This window comes from Hypomesus nipponensis, chromosome 4, assembly GCF_054491055.1.
Source record: "Hypomesus nipponensis isolate SF chromosome 4, ASM5449105v1, whole genome shotgun sequence".
Classification (NCBI taxonomy): Eukaryota; Metazoa; Chordata; class Actinopteri; order Osmeriformes; family Osmeridae; genus Hypomesus; species Hypomesus nipponensis.
Window position 1 is genome coordinate 14377524 of NC_140364.1, and position 16025 is coordinate 14393548.

Here is a 16025-nt window from a genome sequence, read left to right on the forward strand (position 1 = left end):
TGATCCCACCATCAATGATTATAACATTGTAGTTTAACTAACGCCAATAATAATCATATTAATATTATTGAATACAATCTACTAACATCTATATACTAGGACATGGGTAGATAGGGTTGGCAAACCTTTCTTGCTGGGTTGCAGCTGCCACACCTTGGATCTGCCAGTGCTGGCATGACAAAGACCGAGAGGGGCAAACTTGTCTTGTGATACACTCTGTCAGGCCTGGTTTCTCTGACTGTTCAGGCACTCAAGGCATTGTCTGATTGTTGAGGATGTTTGGCAGTCGCACTCGATAAGAGGGAACATATTTGAGTGTTCGATGAGACGGCCATGAGATGAATATTGACCACTGTGTCGTGTTTTCTGCCCGAGGCGGTGGAGACGTAAAGAGTCTCCTTCTCCCCACAGGGATGGTGGATGTTGTTTTTCTCCAGTGGTGAAGCTTTCTTGCGACACTGATGGAGAAGGGGGAGAGTGGGTGGGAGAGGGGGAGAGGGGGAGGAGTGTGGGGGTAGAAGGGCGGAGGGGGGGGGGGGGTAGCAGGGCGGAGGGAGGGGGGTTACGAGACATTCCCAAATCTGTCGCTGCGCTCATCCAAAGTGCCAATGCATTGATTTTGACCACAGATCATTTCCACTCAGCTGCCTCCTGACCTGGTCCCCTGCAGACATCCCCTCCTCCCTGCTCCCTCCTCCCTGCTCCCTCCTCCCTGCTCCCTCCTCCCTGCTCCCTCCTCCCTGCTCCCTCCTCCCTGCTCCCTCCTCCCTGCTCCCTCCTCCCTGCTCCTTCCTCCCTGGTCCCTGCTCCCTCCTCCCTGCTCCCTCCTCCCTGCTCCCTCCTCCCTGCTCCCTCCTCCCTGCTCCCTCCTCCCTGCTCCTTCCTCCCTGGTCCCTGCTCCCTCCTCCCTGCTCCCTCCTCCCTGCTCCCTCCTCCCTGCTCCCTCCTCCCTGCTCCTTCCTCCCTGGTCCCTGGCTCCAGAGCCTCACTGCGCTCCCTAGGGTTGCCTGGCGGAGGGGAGAAAGGTAGGGAGGAGGGAGCAGGGAGGTCTGCCCCTGCCTGATCCATCCACATGGACACAGGAGAGGAGGGCCGAGGGGGGCCAAGGGGGTAAGCGGGGGCCAAGGGGACCAAAGCTGGGGGGGGGGGGAACCAGAAGAGGGGCATTTCAACCCCTCCTGGGAATAAACATCAGGGTTGGAAATCAATGCACTGTTAAGTGCAGCACGGTAGACAAACCCTCTTCCTCCTCTTGGCTGTCTTCCCTTGCGCTCCAAGATTAGTGACGCGTCGTCGAGTTGGGCCTCGCGTTGTGGAGGCCGAGGAGGACAGCAGCCCTTGACACTACCACCCACCCATCCTCCCTGACACCCCCACCCATCAATCCACCCATCCTCCCTGACCGCCCCGCCGTTTCACCTCCACATCTTCTGCTAACACTTAACACCCTGTACCAGAAACAGGCGCCTTGTAACTGAAAGTGTAGCTAGCATCAACATGTTCTCTCTCACACCCTCCAAAGCTAGAAGAGCAGGCTCGGTCCTGCATGCTGCTGAGGGGCCTAAACAGGAAACAGGCCTGGGGAAACCATCTCCTTATCGAGTCTCCTTATCTGGTTATATGTTTATATTTGGTTTCTTGAGGCGGAGGATTGTAGAACTGATGATACGATGATGCGATAATAACAGTTTGGAACCCTGAACTGGAAAACGTGCGGTGTGTGAAAGACGATGAACAACAGTGCATGTCATATTTCTTTCTTATGGAAGTGTTTTTTTTATTTATGTTAGAATTATTCTTAAAATTATAGATTATATTGCAAGGCTTTGCAAGGAATGGCTTAGCACTTACATTCCCCTATTGTACCGAATGCTAGCCAACCAAATGCTCCGTAATCACGCAAAGATCAGTTGCGTGATAACTTTGACAGTTAAATTTTTAAACACAAAGTATGTTCACAAAGAGTGAATATCCTTTACAGAATCTTCACAACCGCTATTAATGTTTTTCATCCTTCGGTGACTTTTCATCCAGGGGAAGAGACAACACACTGACCCAGAAACAGGCAGCCTTTGGCCGTGTTGACGTGGTGAGAGCAGTGATAGTGTGTGACTGGACAGCGGAGCTGACGACATAGCCCCGGGCGCTCATCTGAAGACGCTAGTCTTCGCCACACCGGCACCCAGGGGTCAGTACCAGGGGATAAGCGAAACCCGGAATGGTATACAGGGCTGCCCTTAGAAATGGCTAGGCCCCTGAAAAGGTCCAGTGAATGGGCCCCCCCTAATAGGTCTTTACTTATATTAACGCATGCACGTGTGTGCTCTCTCTCTCCTACATAAAACATATGTAAACTGAGAGAGACTTACTCAGCGATGGGAGCTACATTATAGCAAAACAAATACATCTTTATACATAAAACTTAAACATAAAGTTTAATGAATATAACTGAGAGGCCTTAACAACTTGTGTGGCGCCGGGCCAGACACACACACACACACACACATAAAAATAACAATTTGACACACTGAGATCTGCTACACTCACACCACATTTTCTCGTATGAAATGCAATTTACCTGCCTTCATCTCTGCCTGTTATACAGCCATCTTCTTTGTCTTTCTGGATGCAAAGTCTTTTATAATGTAGGCTATTTGAAGTCAATTTATTTGGCCATTTCACACTCAATGGCAAGTATTGTGATTGAGCCTCTCCTGGCTCATTGTGGAGCGCATTTTTATGATTTTGAGTTTACTGAAGGACCTTTCTCCTCTTACCACAGTTAAGTGGTTAGGGTAAAGTGCAGAATATTCTCAGAGCAATAGGAGCAATGCAGAACATGCACTTTCTCAGTGTCAGCTTTGCTCAAACTAGCTTCCTCTTGGCTAGCGTCGTGGCTACTCCTGCTCGTCTCTGCAGTCTGGCTGGGAGCATCTTTCGAAGTTGACTGGAAACAAATGTTTATTACTTTTATTTGGGGGTAATGCCCTTGCTAGCTCTCTCCTGTTTCTCTTCTCTGATATCCCGATTTCTGAACAGGTCCTATCATAGCAACGAAATGTAGTCTACTCTGACATTAGTATTAGCTTAACCTTTGATCAATAAATGACATCGCTAAACAAAAAACGACTCACCATTAGGAGAGGATTATGAAACAGGCTACATTTTACTAAAGCAACAATACAATGTTTATGTTTGTTTTTTTAAGTAATGGTGAGTATTTCAGTTCAAAATAAAATTGGTTATAATTTCTTAAAATATTTAGAACGAACATGATTATTGCTGGCACCACGGGTGGGCCCCAGAATGCTTTCCCCCCTTCCCCCCCTTATGGGCGGCCCTGGGTATAGCTCAGTGGTTAGAATGTCTGACTGCAGATGAAGAAGTCGCATGTTCAACTATCCCGCCCTCTATGTCACTGTTGATAAAAAAAACTTCCTCTAAATGATTACGTTATAGGCTACTACGTAGGCCTAAGTCTACCCTACCGGCTGTAACTCCGTCGGGGATGGATTTCTGTAAAAAAAATAAAAAAAATAATGTTCACTGACACAGGCACAGACTTCAGTGTGTTCCAACGACTTTAGGTCACCAATGTCAACAACAGAGGCTGTTGAGAGTTCGAGTCGATGCTTCCTCTCCTGCCTGTCGCCGGTGTCACGCCATTGTTCCCCTCTCCCGGTCGACGCGGTTTGATTTTTCGGAGCATGCTGTTGAGGTGTCTATTGATTACTGTCGTTTTTGCATGAATGCTTGGGAACGGTGCACAGCCAGTCTATCGACTTGTTTTATGAGTTTTCACTTGTCATGCCTCCCTGGGCTCCACATTGTATTTTTTTTTCTTCTTGGAAGAAATCCGTTAAGTAAACGAACATAGAACGATTAGGGAAGTGCATAGGCTACACTGAAGTGTGGCGTGGATGTGTCTCGATACAAGATGGACGCTGGCCTTGTGATGTAGCATGAACGCCACAGAGCAAACGTCGCTGTTTTTAGGTCCCCTCCCTTTTTTTCCCTCACCGCTCTCTCACGTCGTTTTATGTGTGAGGTTTATAAATAAATGCAGGCACAACCACACGTTGTGTTTGACACCTTTTCAACAAAGGTGCTGCGTCAAAACCATGCCAATTGTTCCTAAGTAGGCCCACGACCACAAAAGACGCATTCCTATGCTGTCTGCAAGAAGAACGGAACTCAAAACAAATTCACGATTTCAGTTGGTAAACCAAGTCCCACGACACTAAGGCTACAGGCTATAACAAGTATTCAACACCACCCAAGATAGAGACGAACATGATACTGTAAACGGTTCTCCTTCAAGATAAAACAGTGACAAGTGGGCTGTTTGTGTGCACGGGTGGTCCCCTGGCTAACTGATATGTCAAGCTTCCAGAGGGACAGATAGCTGTTGCTATGCTTCGCGGCTTCTCAGGCTTCGTGGTGGGTAGGAGGTTGGAGCAGATACGCTGTCCTCGGCTGAAGCTCCGGAACATGATTCGCTGACGCAAACACAGAGCATGCGGGGTACATTTTTAGCTCTCTTCTCCAACTCCCCCCCCCCCCCCCATGGGCCTGTTCCTTACAGCTTTCCTGAGAGGCCAGAGCAATCAGAAATCTAGCTCGTTAGAAGGTGTTAATTGGAGTTAGTCAGACTCTTCACTTTCTGTCAAGGAGTCTGACAACAGAATTAATTAGAATTCTGGGGTATTTAAATCAATCCAAATGGGAATCATCGATGGGGCGAATTCAAAGTGTTTTTACTAATGAGAGGAAGGAGAGAGCAGTGAATGTTATGACTTCTCAGTTCAGGCTCATACGCAAGCATTTTTGGGCATCAAATGCTAGGCATCGTCCTTGCATTAATGTACAGGATGTTAAAATAGTTCGATGTGCCAGGGCCTTTACGAGAGAGCGCTGTTAACTTGTGTCAGAACGTTGAGATGTTCCATTTGAGTCCCGTTCTTTTTTTTATCGCTAGAATTTAGCATATTGGTAAATTTATTAACATTTTGAACACTAGTTAATAGTTACTTTATTAATAAAAGGCAACCACAATAATGGTAATAATGTTTTTTGTAAAATGTGTATTTTGTTGTTTACATTGACTTACCTAGATCCGTTATTGTATCGTAATGCAATCTTATTTTGTAACAATGTCAACGTATATCCTACTAAGATAGGGCCTAAAGGGACAAATGTAATCAAGACGTGTTTATCTAGCCTACTTAAAGTATTTATTTTATAAACATTTTTATAATGTCTCCATAAAATACAGGCGCTCTGGTTATTTATGCCATGAAATTCACAACCGCAAATTATTGTTCGTAAACAGCATTCAACAAGGATAGCCCAAACTTCAAGGTTTGGGTGTACTAATCTGCGCCGCATTTTGAGCATGACTGTTTCGATAGCTACAGCAAATAAGCAAAACGAAATAGCTGACATTTGCCAACGTATATGTTTTTGGATTAGAGTTTGGATTAGGCTACCATCAAATGAAATAGGCCTACTTTGCTGTTTAAATGTGTTCGATCTTAAATACGTTTTTAAATTAACTCCGTAATCATTCGTTAGACTTAGATTAAAACACATTTTGATATGCAAAGACATCTTCACATCAAGTAATCACAATTTAAGACAATAGACGCTTGCTTTATGAAAAGCTCGTTTTTATTACCCATTTCATAACAACTCCATGAAGACAATTTGTACAAGATACATCACGTTCTAAAGTGCACAAATACTGTACAACAAAACGACCTTAAATAAAAATCACATTTGTAAAAAAAAATAAAAAAATAAAACAAAGATGATAAAAGTAAGAAACTAGGGACATGCTTCAAAAACAACAACTCCTCACAATGCTCGGGTGTATTCAGGGGGATGGGGTAAAAACCTGTGTGGCTGGCTTGATAGCAGACCTATGGCAACTTCAGACATAAGTTAATAAAAAGGCATTTGGTAGGAGGAGGGGGGGGAGGGAGTAGCTTGAGAACTAAAATCATATTTAAAAACCCTCCAAAAAAGGAATGAGATGTTAACCCCCCCCCCCCCCCCACCACCCCCTTCAACCCTGACTCCAATAATAAATACGGACATTCTTTTAGGGGCTTGTGTAAAAGGCATAGTAACCCATGCCTTTGGGATTGGTGTCTTTGTTGAACTCCTCGCTGGTCAAGTCTTCACACTTGATAGTCGGGGAGTTTTCCGTGCTGGACCCTCCTGGAGACATCCTGCGCCTCTTGCACACCATAGAGTAGACCCCAGAGTCGCTGGAGTCCACCGACTTGAGTGAGTGAGCTGTGTCTCCCCAGGATGAGGAAGAGGCTGTGGGCGTCTCTTCCGCCAGCTTGTCCTTCCCAGACAGCTGGTCGTCCTGGAAGGCCGGGGGGCTAGGCCGGGGGGACCAGGGGAGGCCTGTGGTCATCTTGCGCTGGTAGGGCCCCCTGGTGCCCCAGCCAGCGGCCATGGATGCGAAGGCGGAGTCGGGATAGTAGCTGAGGCCGTGGGGACTCTGCAAGGGGAGGGGCTTGATGCCGTAAGACAGTAGGCTGCTGGTGGAGTAGTCGTTGTCGTAGGACAGGTCCAGCTTGTTGGAGCCCGTCTGCTGGACCGGTGTGACGAACCAGCGCTGGGCGGAGGCGGCCGCGGCGTCCTCGCCCTGGGGAGACAGCAACCCGTTGGTCTGGGGCACGGCCCGCTCGCCCGTGTAGAAGCGGTTCTGGGGGAGGTTGTTGACGAACTGGTCTTGGAAGAAGGGCTGCATGGCGTAGCGCGCCCCCGGCACAATCTGGTGGGAGCGGGGGGAGTCTGTGGGGGACGGTGTGAGGCGGTCACTCTCTGGGGCTGTGTACATCCTGAAGAGGAGGGAAATAGACAAGAGAAATAAAGAGCGATAAAGAAAAAACAAGAGAGATGATGATGAGTCACGGCGTAAGAAAAATACGTTGTCAACATTTTATTTGATTTTTTTTAGGTTAGATTGTAAATTATGACTACTTTTATTTTATATTTTATTTTATTCTCCTTAGTATTAGCTAGACCCCCCTTAGTATTAGCTAGACTTTGCTCCTTTTGTATAGTTAGTCCACATATTTAAGTTTCAATATTCCTATATGTTTAATGTATGCACCTCCCTGCCAAAGTACATTTCTTGTTTGTGCAAACATTCATCGCGAATAAAATCCCTTCTGATTCTGATGGTAAACCAAGATACCCAGAAACAAAAATACTAATCAAAACCACGGGTGCGTGGTTTGTGCAGGAATTGCATATCTGTCAACTTACGAGTCGTAATTGTCCCTGAAGCCTTTAGCAAACGGGTTGTGGTCGATCTTGAGCTGTGTGATCTGAGAAAGGGACAAACAGGAAGAAGAATGAAAACTCAAGATCGAAGTAACAATGTTTAGCAGACTGCAATATTTTACAGATGAGCCAAGAGAAGGCTTGCACGTGTACCAGGATAACCAGTATTGACAGTTGGAGTAGCTTACATCTGTGTTCTGGTAGGCAGTGACGGCTATGAACTGGTTCTCGGGGAAGGTGAAGGTCTGGGTCTTGGCTTCTGCACTCATGTCTTCCACTCCATCTTCAGTCACTTCTACAATGTGCAGCCTTGGCTGGTATTTGTGCAGCGACTGCAAGACAATCATCTGAAAAAAAGCAGAAAAAACAAGGACAGAAACTTGTGATTACACTGCTGAAGCTTTTATGAAGAGAGTAGAGTTAGTCCTGCCTCTTTTCAGATTAATTCAAAATAAAATATGCTAATTAAAATGAGTTAAGACAGCGTTTATAAAGTTTGGCTCATATACTAAAGGTAATATTAGTTTTTTCGTTGACACGTACTATAGTTAAACAGTTCGTTTGTGATTCAGACTGCGCGGGCGGTGGTGGGCCTTACCTGCGTGTTGTTATTGTTTGCTCCTTTGTTGTTGGTGAGCTTTAGCTTGCCGAAGGAGATCTCCTGCCTCATCCAATGAGCTCCGGTGTTCGGGGATTCAGGATGGACATACATCTTGTTACCTGATCGATAGGAAAAAAAGATGCGATGTAACTGACACATGCCTTTACTCTGATACCCTAAAGCAGTGATTCTCGAGAAAACTATTTAGACTTTGTTTCGGAGATCACAATGCTTAATATAAATAACCTGTTTAATGATTAAATATATATAGATTTATTAAAACGAAAACAGCCTATTTATAATTGTGTTCACGCTGACACCGATCAGTAAATTTTCTGCCATGAAATTTGCCGTGTGGGCCTTCATTAATAAGAACTAGAAATTACTTTTACTTTAACACATTTTACAATGTCAGTGACGTGAACACATTGAGGCGTGAGCTATAATATCATGCACAGCCTAATCCTTAATTCTTTCTGAAAATAACTATTCTTCCCAAATATTGTAGGCCTATCGGAAAACGCAATTCATTGCTTAAATCCTTTAAACGGCATGCGTAATTCTGATGACACTCGAGTGTGTCTATGTCCAACAAGCACAGCGGCCATCGCTCACCTTGCATATTGTTGTCCGCTTTCCCACAGGTGACCCACTTTCCTCCTTGAAATCGCCAATGGTTTGGATCGGCCAAGACAACTTCCACAAATACGTTGTAATGTGCCGTTAGATTCAGTCCCGTAATGTTGAAACTGAGGAATGGAAACATCCGCCTGAAAATAAATGAAACGGTAAATTTTACGTCTGATAAACGTTTTCACAGTTCGCAACACACAGCTCCATGTATTTATTTGTTCATTGCATACGATCACATGTGAGATTCAAAATGGGAAGGAATTGCCTACATGTTCATGTCAACATGATAAACAAATAATTTAGGCCTATATCGGTTAAATATCACACATACGAACTATTCAGGTGCATCTTTGTGTTTTAGAACAATCCACACATTTGTGCGCCATTAGGATATATACAAAACTCTGCTGTCCTCAAGGGACGTGCGTAACGTGCAAATGTGAAAAGTTGAACAATAAAAAGATGTTTAACCTCCCACATGCCAAAACATTACGCAACACAACTAAACATATCTTATTGTAGATTTTTCTCACCTGCCCTGTTTGGTAATGATCATTTCCGTCTGGTGTCGGTGAAACTTGAGCCACAGGGGCCGGTTGCAAAGATAAACTTGAGCCCTCGCTCCCGCCGCCGAACCCGGTAGAGACATGGAGCCAATGCTCGAACCCGTTCCCGGATATGAGGGGTACAGGCAACCTGGACCCTGGCCGAACTGATACCCACTGCCAAACTGACTCCGACTGGAGCACACGGAGGATGAAAAACCGGTCGGCGGCAGGACGGATCCGTAATGGAGAGAGGCAGGGTATCTGGATCCGTTTGACCCACTGTACACTGTACCCGTCTGTCCTGCGTAAGGGAAGATGGAACACGGATTTGCCACATCGGAGTTCGTCTGAGACGACGATATGAAATACCTATCAGAACCGAGTTCGTCTATGTTGTACCGCCGGCCACTCGCCAGGTCATCCTCGCCTAGTACCGGTGAGCCTTTTCTTCCATCAGGGCCTGATTTAGTCCCGGTAAAGGTGTCTCCTTCGCCCTCACCCATCATGGCGTTTTCCGCTCCGCTCAAATATTTCTTGGGACCGTTAATCGATTCAGATTCCGTCCGTTCCACTTCTTGGTATTCAATCTGCGATGACCCCGGGCTGTTATTGGCGCTGTCTGACGACGAGAGATTATAAAACGTCTTGGGTAAACTGATGGCAGTGCTGGGAAGAATACTCTCCAACTGCATTATTTATCAACTGTCAAAAGTACCAATTTGAAGACAATCGTAACCAAGACGCAACACAGTTGGCGCCCCGGTATCTGTGTCCTCTTCGCGTATGTCCCGTGTCTAACCAATGTTGACCTTCTCAGATGTACCTACGGATTTCCTCAGCTGCGATGATGATCTGCTCCTGGATTGTTCGAGGGCTCTTATATATGATCGACTTATTCACACACCCAACTCACTGCAAGCGTCAGGGGAGGAGTCCTTGTGGAGCCATGGAATACAGCCCTTTTCATGTTCCGTGGTTGAACTCGTTGCAATAATTCAATTAGGTAGAATCGACATATAGTAGGCTACCGTTTTTAAATTTGCACCGACTTCCAACGGTATTTGAACAACCACTTTCCAATAATTTATTCAAACAGCCATATAATGTTGTGGTAGTTATAGGCCCACATAGGCAACGTTAATTTATATTTTAGCATTTTCTTAATTTGCTTCGATAACATTTGTGTGATTAGAATTGGGGGGTGAGGGTTAGGATTAATCAATAAATTTTTAACAGTTTGACTCAAATACGGATAAGGACAAGTAGCTTACTCTTCTCAAGCAAAGAGCCTACCAGATTAGTCAAGAGGCGACTGCTCTTGTTTCAATTTTAAAGTTTTCAGTATTTTGGATTATTGAATCCTTTAAAAAGGGTAACAAGCATTTTATAGTTTGCGCCTCATTGCGCATAAGGCCATTGGGCAGTCACACGAATTTACAAGAACATCAGGCTAAAACCTTGTTTCTTTGAAGATGTTGTTCACCCCCCACCCCCCCCAAACAATTACACAGCCACAATCAGTCGGCACGTGCGCTAAACTGCGATGTTCTCCTGTCGGTTTGAATACCTTGATTGGTCGGTGTCTATTCTCTTCCCTTCTGCCGGTATCTCGAACTAAGAAACGCTTCAGACAAACTATATCGTGAATACGCGTTAGTTCACGTTGAGGTCAATACCGTATTTAATTTAACGGTAAACTATTTAAAATTAACTGTGTAGGCTACAATACATGCTCTTCAAATTAAAAGACAGTTACTGTTCTGAGAAGTGTAACAAATAATCTACTTACAGTAGCGTGTGCGGTAAAGCCTTTAAACAAAACTCTTGAAAAGGAAACCGAAAAGTGTGAAAGTGTCACCTGCGGAGGGATCTTCCCGTGGGTTCAGAGTAATTTTTTGCTTCATAATGCTTGTCTGACGTTCAAAAATAACCATGTAAATAATTTAATTAAATTCAAATAGATATTAAGTTGAGTATTAAATCAAGTAGACCAGCACTGTAGACATGGGTAATCGTTTTTACAAATGAATAAACATGTAATTCATAATAGGCCTAACATGGACATTTCTGAAGCTAATATGGTCTACCCAATATAAAAAGGCAAAAGGCAATTTAATGTAACATATGATAGTTTTTCTCAAACTGATAGATCCTGTATGTGCAAATAATAAATGGTTTAAATTCCCACAGGATTGCTGTTCTTCAAGGGAAAACGGCCAATTATTTTTCCGTTTGAGGTAACCGGTGATGAAGAACGAAGCGACAGCTAGAGAGTAGCGGCATTACCGAATCCATATCACCCGCACGCGTCGGTGATACCAAAATACTACAGGGACATCGAATATGGCCACATGGAATTTATTTTTATTTATTTTTACACTGAGAAATACCATTAAAAAGGCTTTAGTTCAACAACAATGTCTGTAATGTGTACTGAAATTGTTTTGGCTAATAAGTGCCATTTGCTGTGAAAATGTTGAAGACACAAAGGCCTGAATGGAAAAAGGAGTGTAAAAAAACTTCACTTAATTAAAATAGTTCAACCCTTCTAGAGACCACATACACACATACGCACACAAACGCAGAGAGAACCTAATATAAATCACACGGATCCATATTACAGGCTCCTGCATTCATTATTATTATTATTATTAGTATTATTATTAAGGGTTAGTTCGTTTTTTTGCTCAAAAGATAAAATAGGACACATGCACTGAGGTATTTGTAGCAGTTATAAGTTTATTTGACCAAGTCACCAGAAGGATGGTGCCCTCTAGTGGTTAAACTCGGAAAGCATACAATTGTGCCCCCAAACCCCTTTTAAACAATGAAGCTCAATTATTAAGTTCAGAAAGAAAGAACAAAATCTACAATAAATCCTTCAACGGCAAATTGCATGAATATGAGACTGACATACCCCAAGCAGGAATAGTCATTATGTGTGTTTCGAGTGTGCGTGTGTGTGTGCGTGTGTGTGCGTGTGCGTGTGTGTGTGTGTCGTGTGTGTGTGCGTGTGTGTGTGTGTGTGTGTGTGCGTGTGTGTGTGTGTGTGTGTGTGTGTGTGTGTGTGTGTGTGTGTGTGTGTGTGTGTGTGTGTGTGTGTGTGTGTGTGTGTGTGTGTGTTGTTAATCCTACCTTCAACAAGCCACATCACACTCCCATTCTGGCTCGTCTAATCCCATTATCCTGCAATACAGTGTTGAGGGGAAGAAAAATCACCTTCTGCCTTTTAATGTAAAGCCAATGCTGAAAACAGACTGTCGGTAATTATCTCCTATAACATTGATGTCCTTAAATGTTCGATACACGTGAAGAATAGGTGTGAGTGTGTGCGCGCGATAGAAAGAGAGAAGCTGTGGTGTGTCTGAGGGTGATTTGGGAGGTGAATTTAAGGGGATAAGAGTCTGTGAAACTCAGAGGGAGAGATCACGGCTGGAAGCAGATTGGTTTGTGGCACGGAAGGTGAAAGAAAAGCTGGTCGCCCGACCGTTTGGGGACAAAAATCTACGTGTGGCGCGAGATGTCAGTCAAGAACGGACCCCCTCCGCCCGCGAGAGTATTCCGTCACCTCTGTTCGTAAGGTTTGATGCATTAAACACTAAATCCGTCATGAATTTATCTGCCCCACCCCCACCCTTACCCCACCTCTCTCTCTTTCACTCCTCTTCACCAAACACTGAATTCTACAGGGGAACTTACAAAACGATGACATTTGCCAGCCAGACCAGGGTAGGGGGGGGGGGGGGGGGTGCTGATAGGGGAAACAGGGTAACTCACAAATCAATACTTTGCTTTCAGACTGCTGTCTGGTGAACTCATAGGGGACTGCCCAACCCACGAGACTTTGGGGTGGGGGGGGTGGGGGTGAAGTGACAGGACAATCACAACATTAAGGCTACTAATCTGCCGTGTTATTGTGGATCTGGAAATGATGGTTTACTTTGGTAATGTGACACAGCGCGGGAACATATAGCCAACGGGGCAGACACACCTTTAAACGCGGCCAAACATCATTCAGACTCATTCTGATCACAAGCATATAGTGATGGTGTGTAGCAGGCAAGCTCGCGCCCTGCGACTGTCACGTCACACTCCCACAATCAGACCAGACGTGACAGTAAAGTGTCACAGCGTTTCAGAGCAGCTATCCAGCGGTATTTTCCTCCAGATCCCCCTGCTCGTGTGGTTTGGTGGAAGGTAGCTAACCCGGCTCCGAGGCCACTGGGAGAGGGACAAGTTCAACACGGCCGGCAGCGGCGTCTCGGTATTAAAGGGACGCCTCGCCATTTCTCAGCTGAACGCTGTCAACACCTCGTTAATCTAACCTCTCCATACCGTGCGCTTTATGAGTCGGAGTATAATCGGTAAATTAAAATAAATGCATAAGAAATCTATGCAATTATACGTAATTATGTCAACTGAGAGGTAATACTTGTGTCAAACACTATAATATTGATCGAGTATTGCTGCCTGACCGCACGAGATGGCACCCAGCATCAGAAACCAGTTCAGGAATATAGTAAAATTCAAATTTACATGAATTATTTCACAACCGATCATTATACTTTACAGCTATGTTTCACAGATGACTGCATGCATGTGGCGAGAAAAAACTCGATAAAACAAACAATAAAATGCCAAAGCTATAATTTTAATGGGCATGGCTTGGAGTTTGTTAGTTTTCCAGAATGACCACAAAGCCGCGGATGCCGTTTGAAAGTAGAAAACAAAATAAATGTGATTTACAAAGCAGCGATAAATAAACTAATTCCAAATGAGGTGGATGTTTGGGTCCACTCGTAAAGGAGCTGCCGTTCTGACCTGTCAGCGTGTTCTTTGACCACCCATAAAAGTCAAAGTATGTCTAAGATGACCTTCAATGGCCCGAGGCCAAGGTCTGCGCGACAGGGGAAGGGAAGTCCCACCATATTGTTGTCAGAGTAGATAATCAACAGAGCACATGAAAGGAATACATTCCAGGTTTTATGGACCAAGCCGGCTGCTCAAGCCTTTGCTCGGGAGTGAATTCATGTACCCCATTGCAAGGATTAATAACGCAAGTCTCATTAGTGATGTTTGTAACCAAGACCCCTGGCGAGAAAGGTGCTGGGAAAAGAACCAACGGCACCGCGCGCCATCCCGAACACAGGCTTCCTCCGCAAATCATCATCTTCCTCCCGAGCATTTTTATTGTAAAGAATTTATCTCGCAAATGTATCAAGGATGCCCCCTCAGTATATTTTCCAGTATGCGTGCATAACAAACATTGAATCAAAGGCAAACTCTTCACGCAAGGCCAGTCTAATGTTACAGGCACGCCGCTGTCTTCAGAGATAGAGACACGTTTCATGAATTTAGATTTGGGGGCATATTGCTTTCATCAATGTTTAGCTTTTTCTTTTGTCCTATTTGAAACAGCGGTGATTTAAATGTCTTGCCTCGTTCCTTCATAAAACATGAGAAATACATACATTTTTTTCAATAGCATTTTTTGATTACATTTATAATGTAGGATTCCTATTTGTTATGTATGTAATTTCAAATGCGACTTTGGTGGTGAAATGATCTTGTAATAGAAATTTTCCCCAATGCATCTTAGCCCAGCAAGGCAGCCCAGAGAATACTCAATACACACACACACACACACACACACACACACACACACACACACACACACACACACACACACACACACACACACACACACACACACACACACACACACCTGAATGCATAATATCAAGGGAATGCTACTCATGGTTCAATAGATAAGCTTCTCAATATGTGTGTGTGTGTGCTCGTGCACACCCGTCTACGTGTGTGTGTGCATGTGTGTGTGTATGCGTGTGTGTGTGTGCCTAATATGAGAGAAGGATTATTTCATGTATCTGCGGCTGTCTGATGATCAAATCATGCATCTGTAGCCTTCATACACTGATGCGGGTATTTCAGAGGGCAATGCTAATCCACTGTGGCCACGTATTCTGCAGGCCCACGGAGTCTGAGGCCACGTATGGAGATGGGGATAGGAGGACCATGCAGGCAGACTGGAGCAGATTCCCGGAGGCAAGGTGACATGATTTTTGGATTACAGAGGTGTCGTCTGAGTCTCCAGGGAAGGGTGACCCAGGACAAGGTGACGCGCCGGATCACGGTGAAGGTTGTGCGTTTCTCGTAGACGGGATTTCGATTTTTAGAATTCACTTTTTTTTTTTGGCACCCCTCAGAAAGCAGATAATATGTGTATCAAATGAAGCGATGAAACGAAATGTTTGCCTGTGAACTGACTGTGTCCCTCTGCTACCTTGTCTGCCCCGCCCCCCCCCCCCCCCCCTCACACACACACACCTGTAACAGGTAGGGTCCCACGGCTGGCCCCAACAACAGACTCACGGCGTACGATGGTGTTGATTGGTTTGGGTGAGGTTTTGTTTTCTGTAGCTAAAAGGATGTTGACGTTCGAAAAATCTGTTTATGTTAAGGCAGGACTTTTCACCCTGAAGAAATCGTGGCTAGTTTCTAGGTTCCGGTAAAATCCTGGTTTTAACACCTTTGGCCATCTATCCTCTCTCTCCCGCTCTTAAGGAATCATGGGTAGAAAAAAAAACCATGTGGCTTATGACATCAAAGTGTATTCTGGCAGCCTGGCCTTCAAGTCACCCTCATCCCCACTAGAACATCAACCTTTGTTGACCCATTTCTCCCTCCATCCTGGCCCGCAGAAATGCCAGAGGAATCGACAGCACGGGCAGAGCCCAATGGCAGGTGCTAAAAGTTTGACAGCGTTGGCTGGATGGATGTGTTCCGTGAAACGTGAGGCGGAAGGGTAGTGGTGTGTGTGTGTTTGTGTGTGTGTGTGTGTGGAGGGGGTTGGAGAGTTGTATTGACTCTGCATCAAGCCCTTCTACTGTTCTGGCTGGGGGAGGGAGAGGGGAGGG

The 16025-nt window shown here is 45.0% G+C and overlaps 1 protein-coding gene and 1 long non-coding RNA gene across 2 annotated transcripts; one reads left to right on the plus strand and one right to left on the minus strand.

Annotated features, from left to right (window-relative positions):
- Nucleotides 1-6098: 6098 nt before the first annotated feature.
- Nucleotides 6099-9779, minus strand: eomesa (eomesodermin homolog a). The gene is made up of 6 exons (XM_084696872.1): nt 9073-9779; nt 8522-8676; nt 7904-8025; nt 7494-7652; nt 7288-7349; nt 6099-6857 (listed from the first exon to the last, which is right to left on the minus strand). Exons 1-6 carry the CDS (start codon nt 9777-9779, stop codon nt 6104-6106), a joined length of 1959 nt encoding a protein of 652 aa, XP_084552998.1. The 3' UTR covers nt 6099-6103.
- Nucleotides 9780-10726: 947 nt separating this feature from the next.
- Nucleotides 10727-11565, plus strand: LOC146295757 (uncharacterized). The gene is made up of 3 exons (XR_014753326.1): nt 10727-10755; nt 10879-11021; nt 11278-11565. It is a non-coding gene; the product is annotated as an uncharacterized LOC146295757 (long non-coding RNA).
- The last annotated feature ends 4460 nt before the right edge of the window (nt 11566-16025 follow it).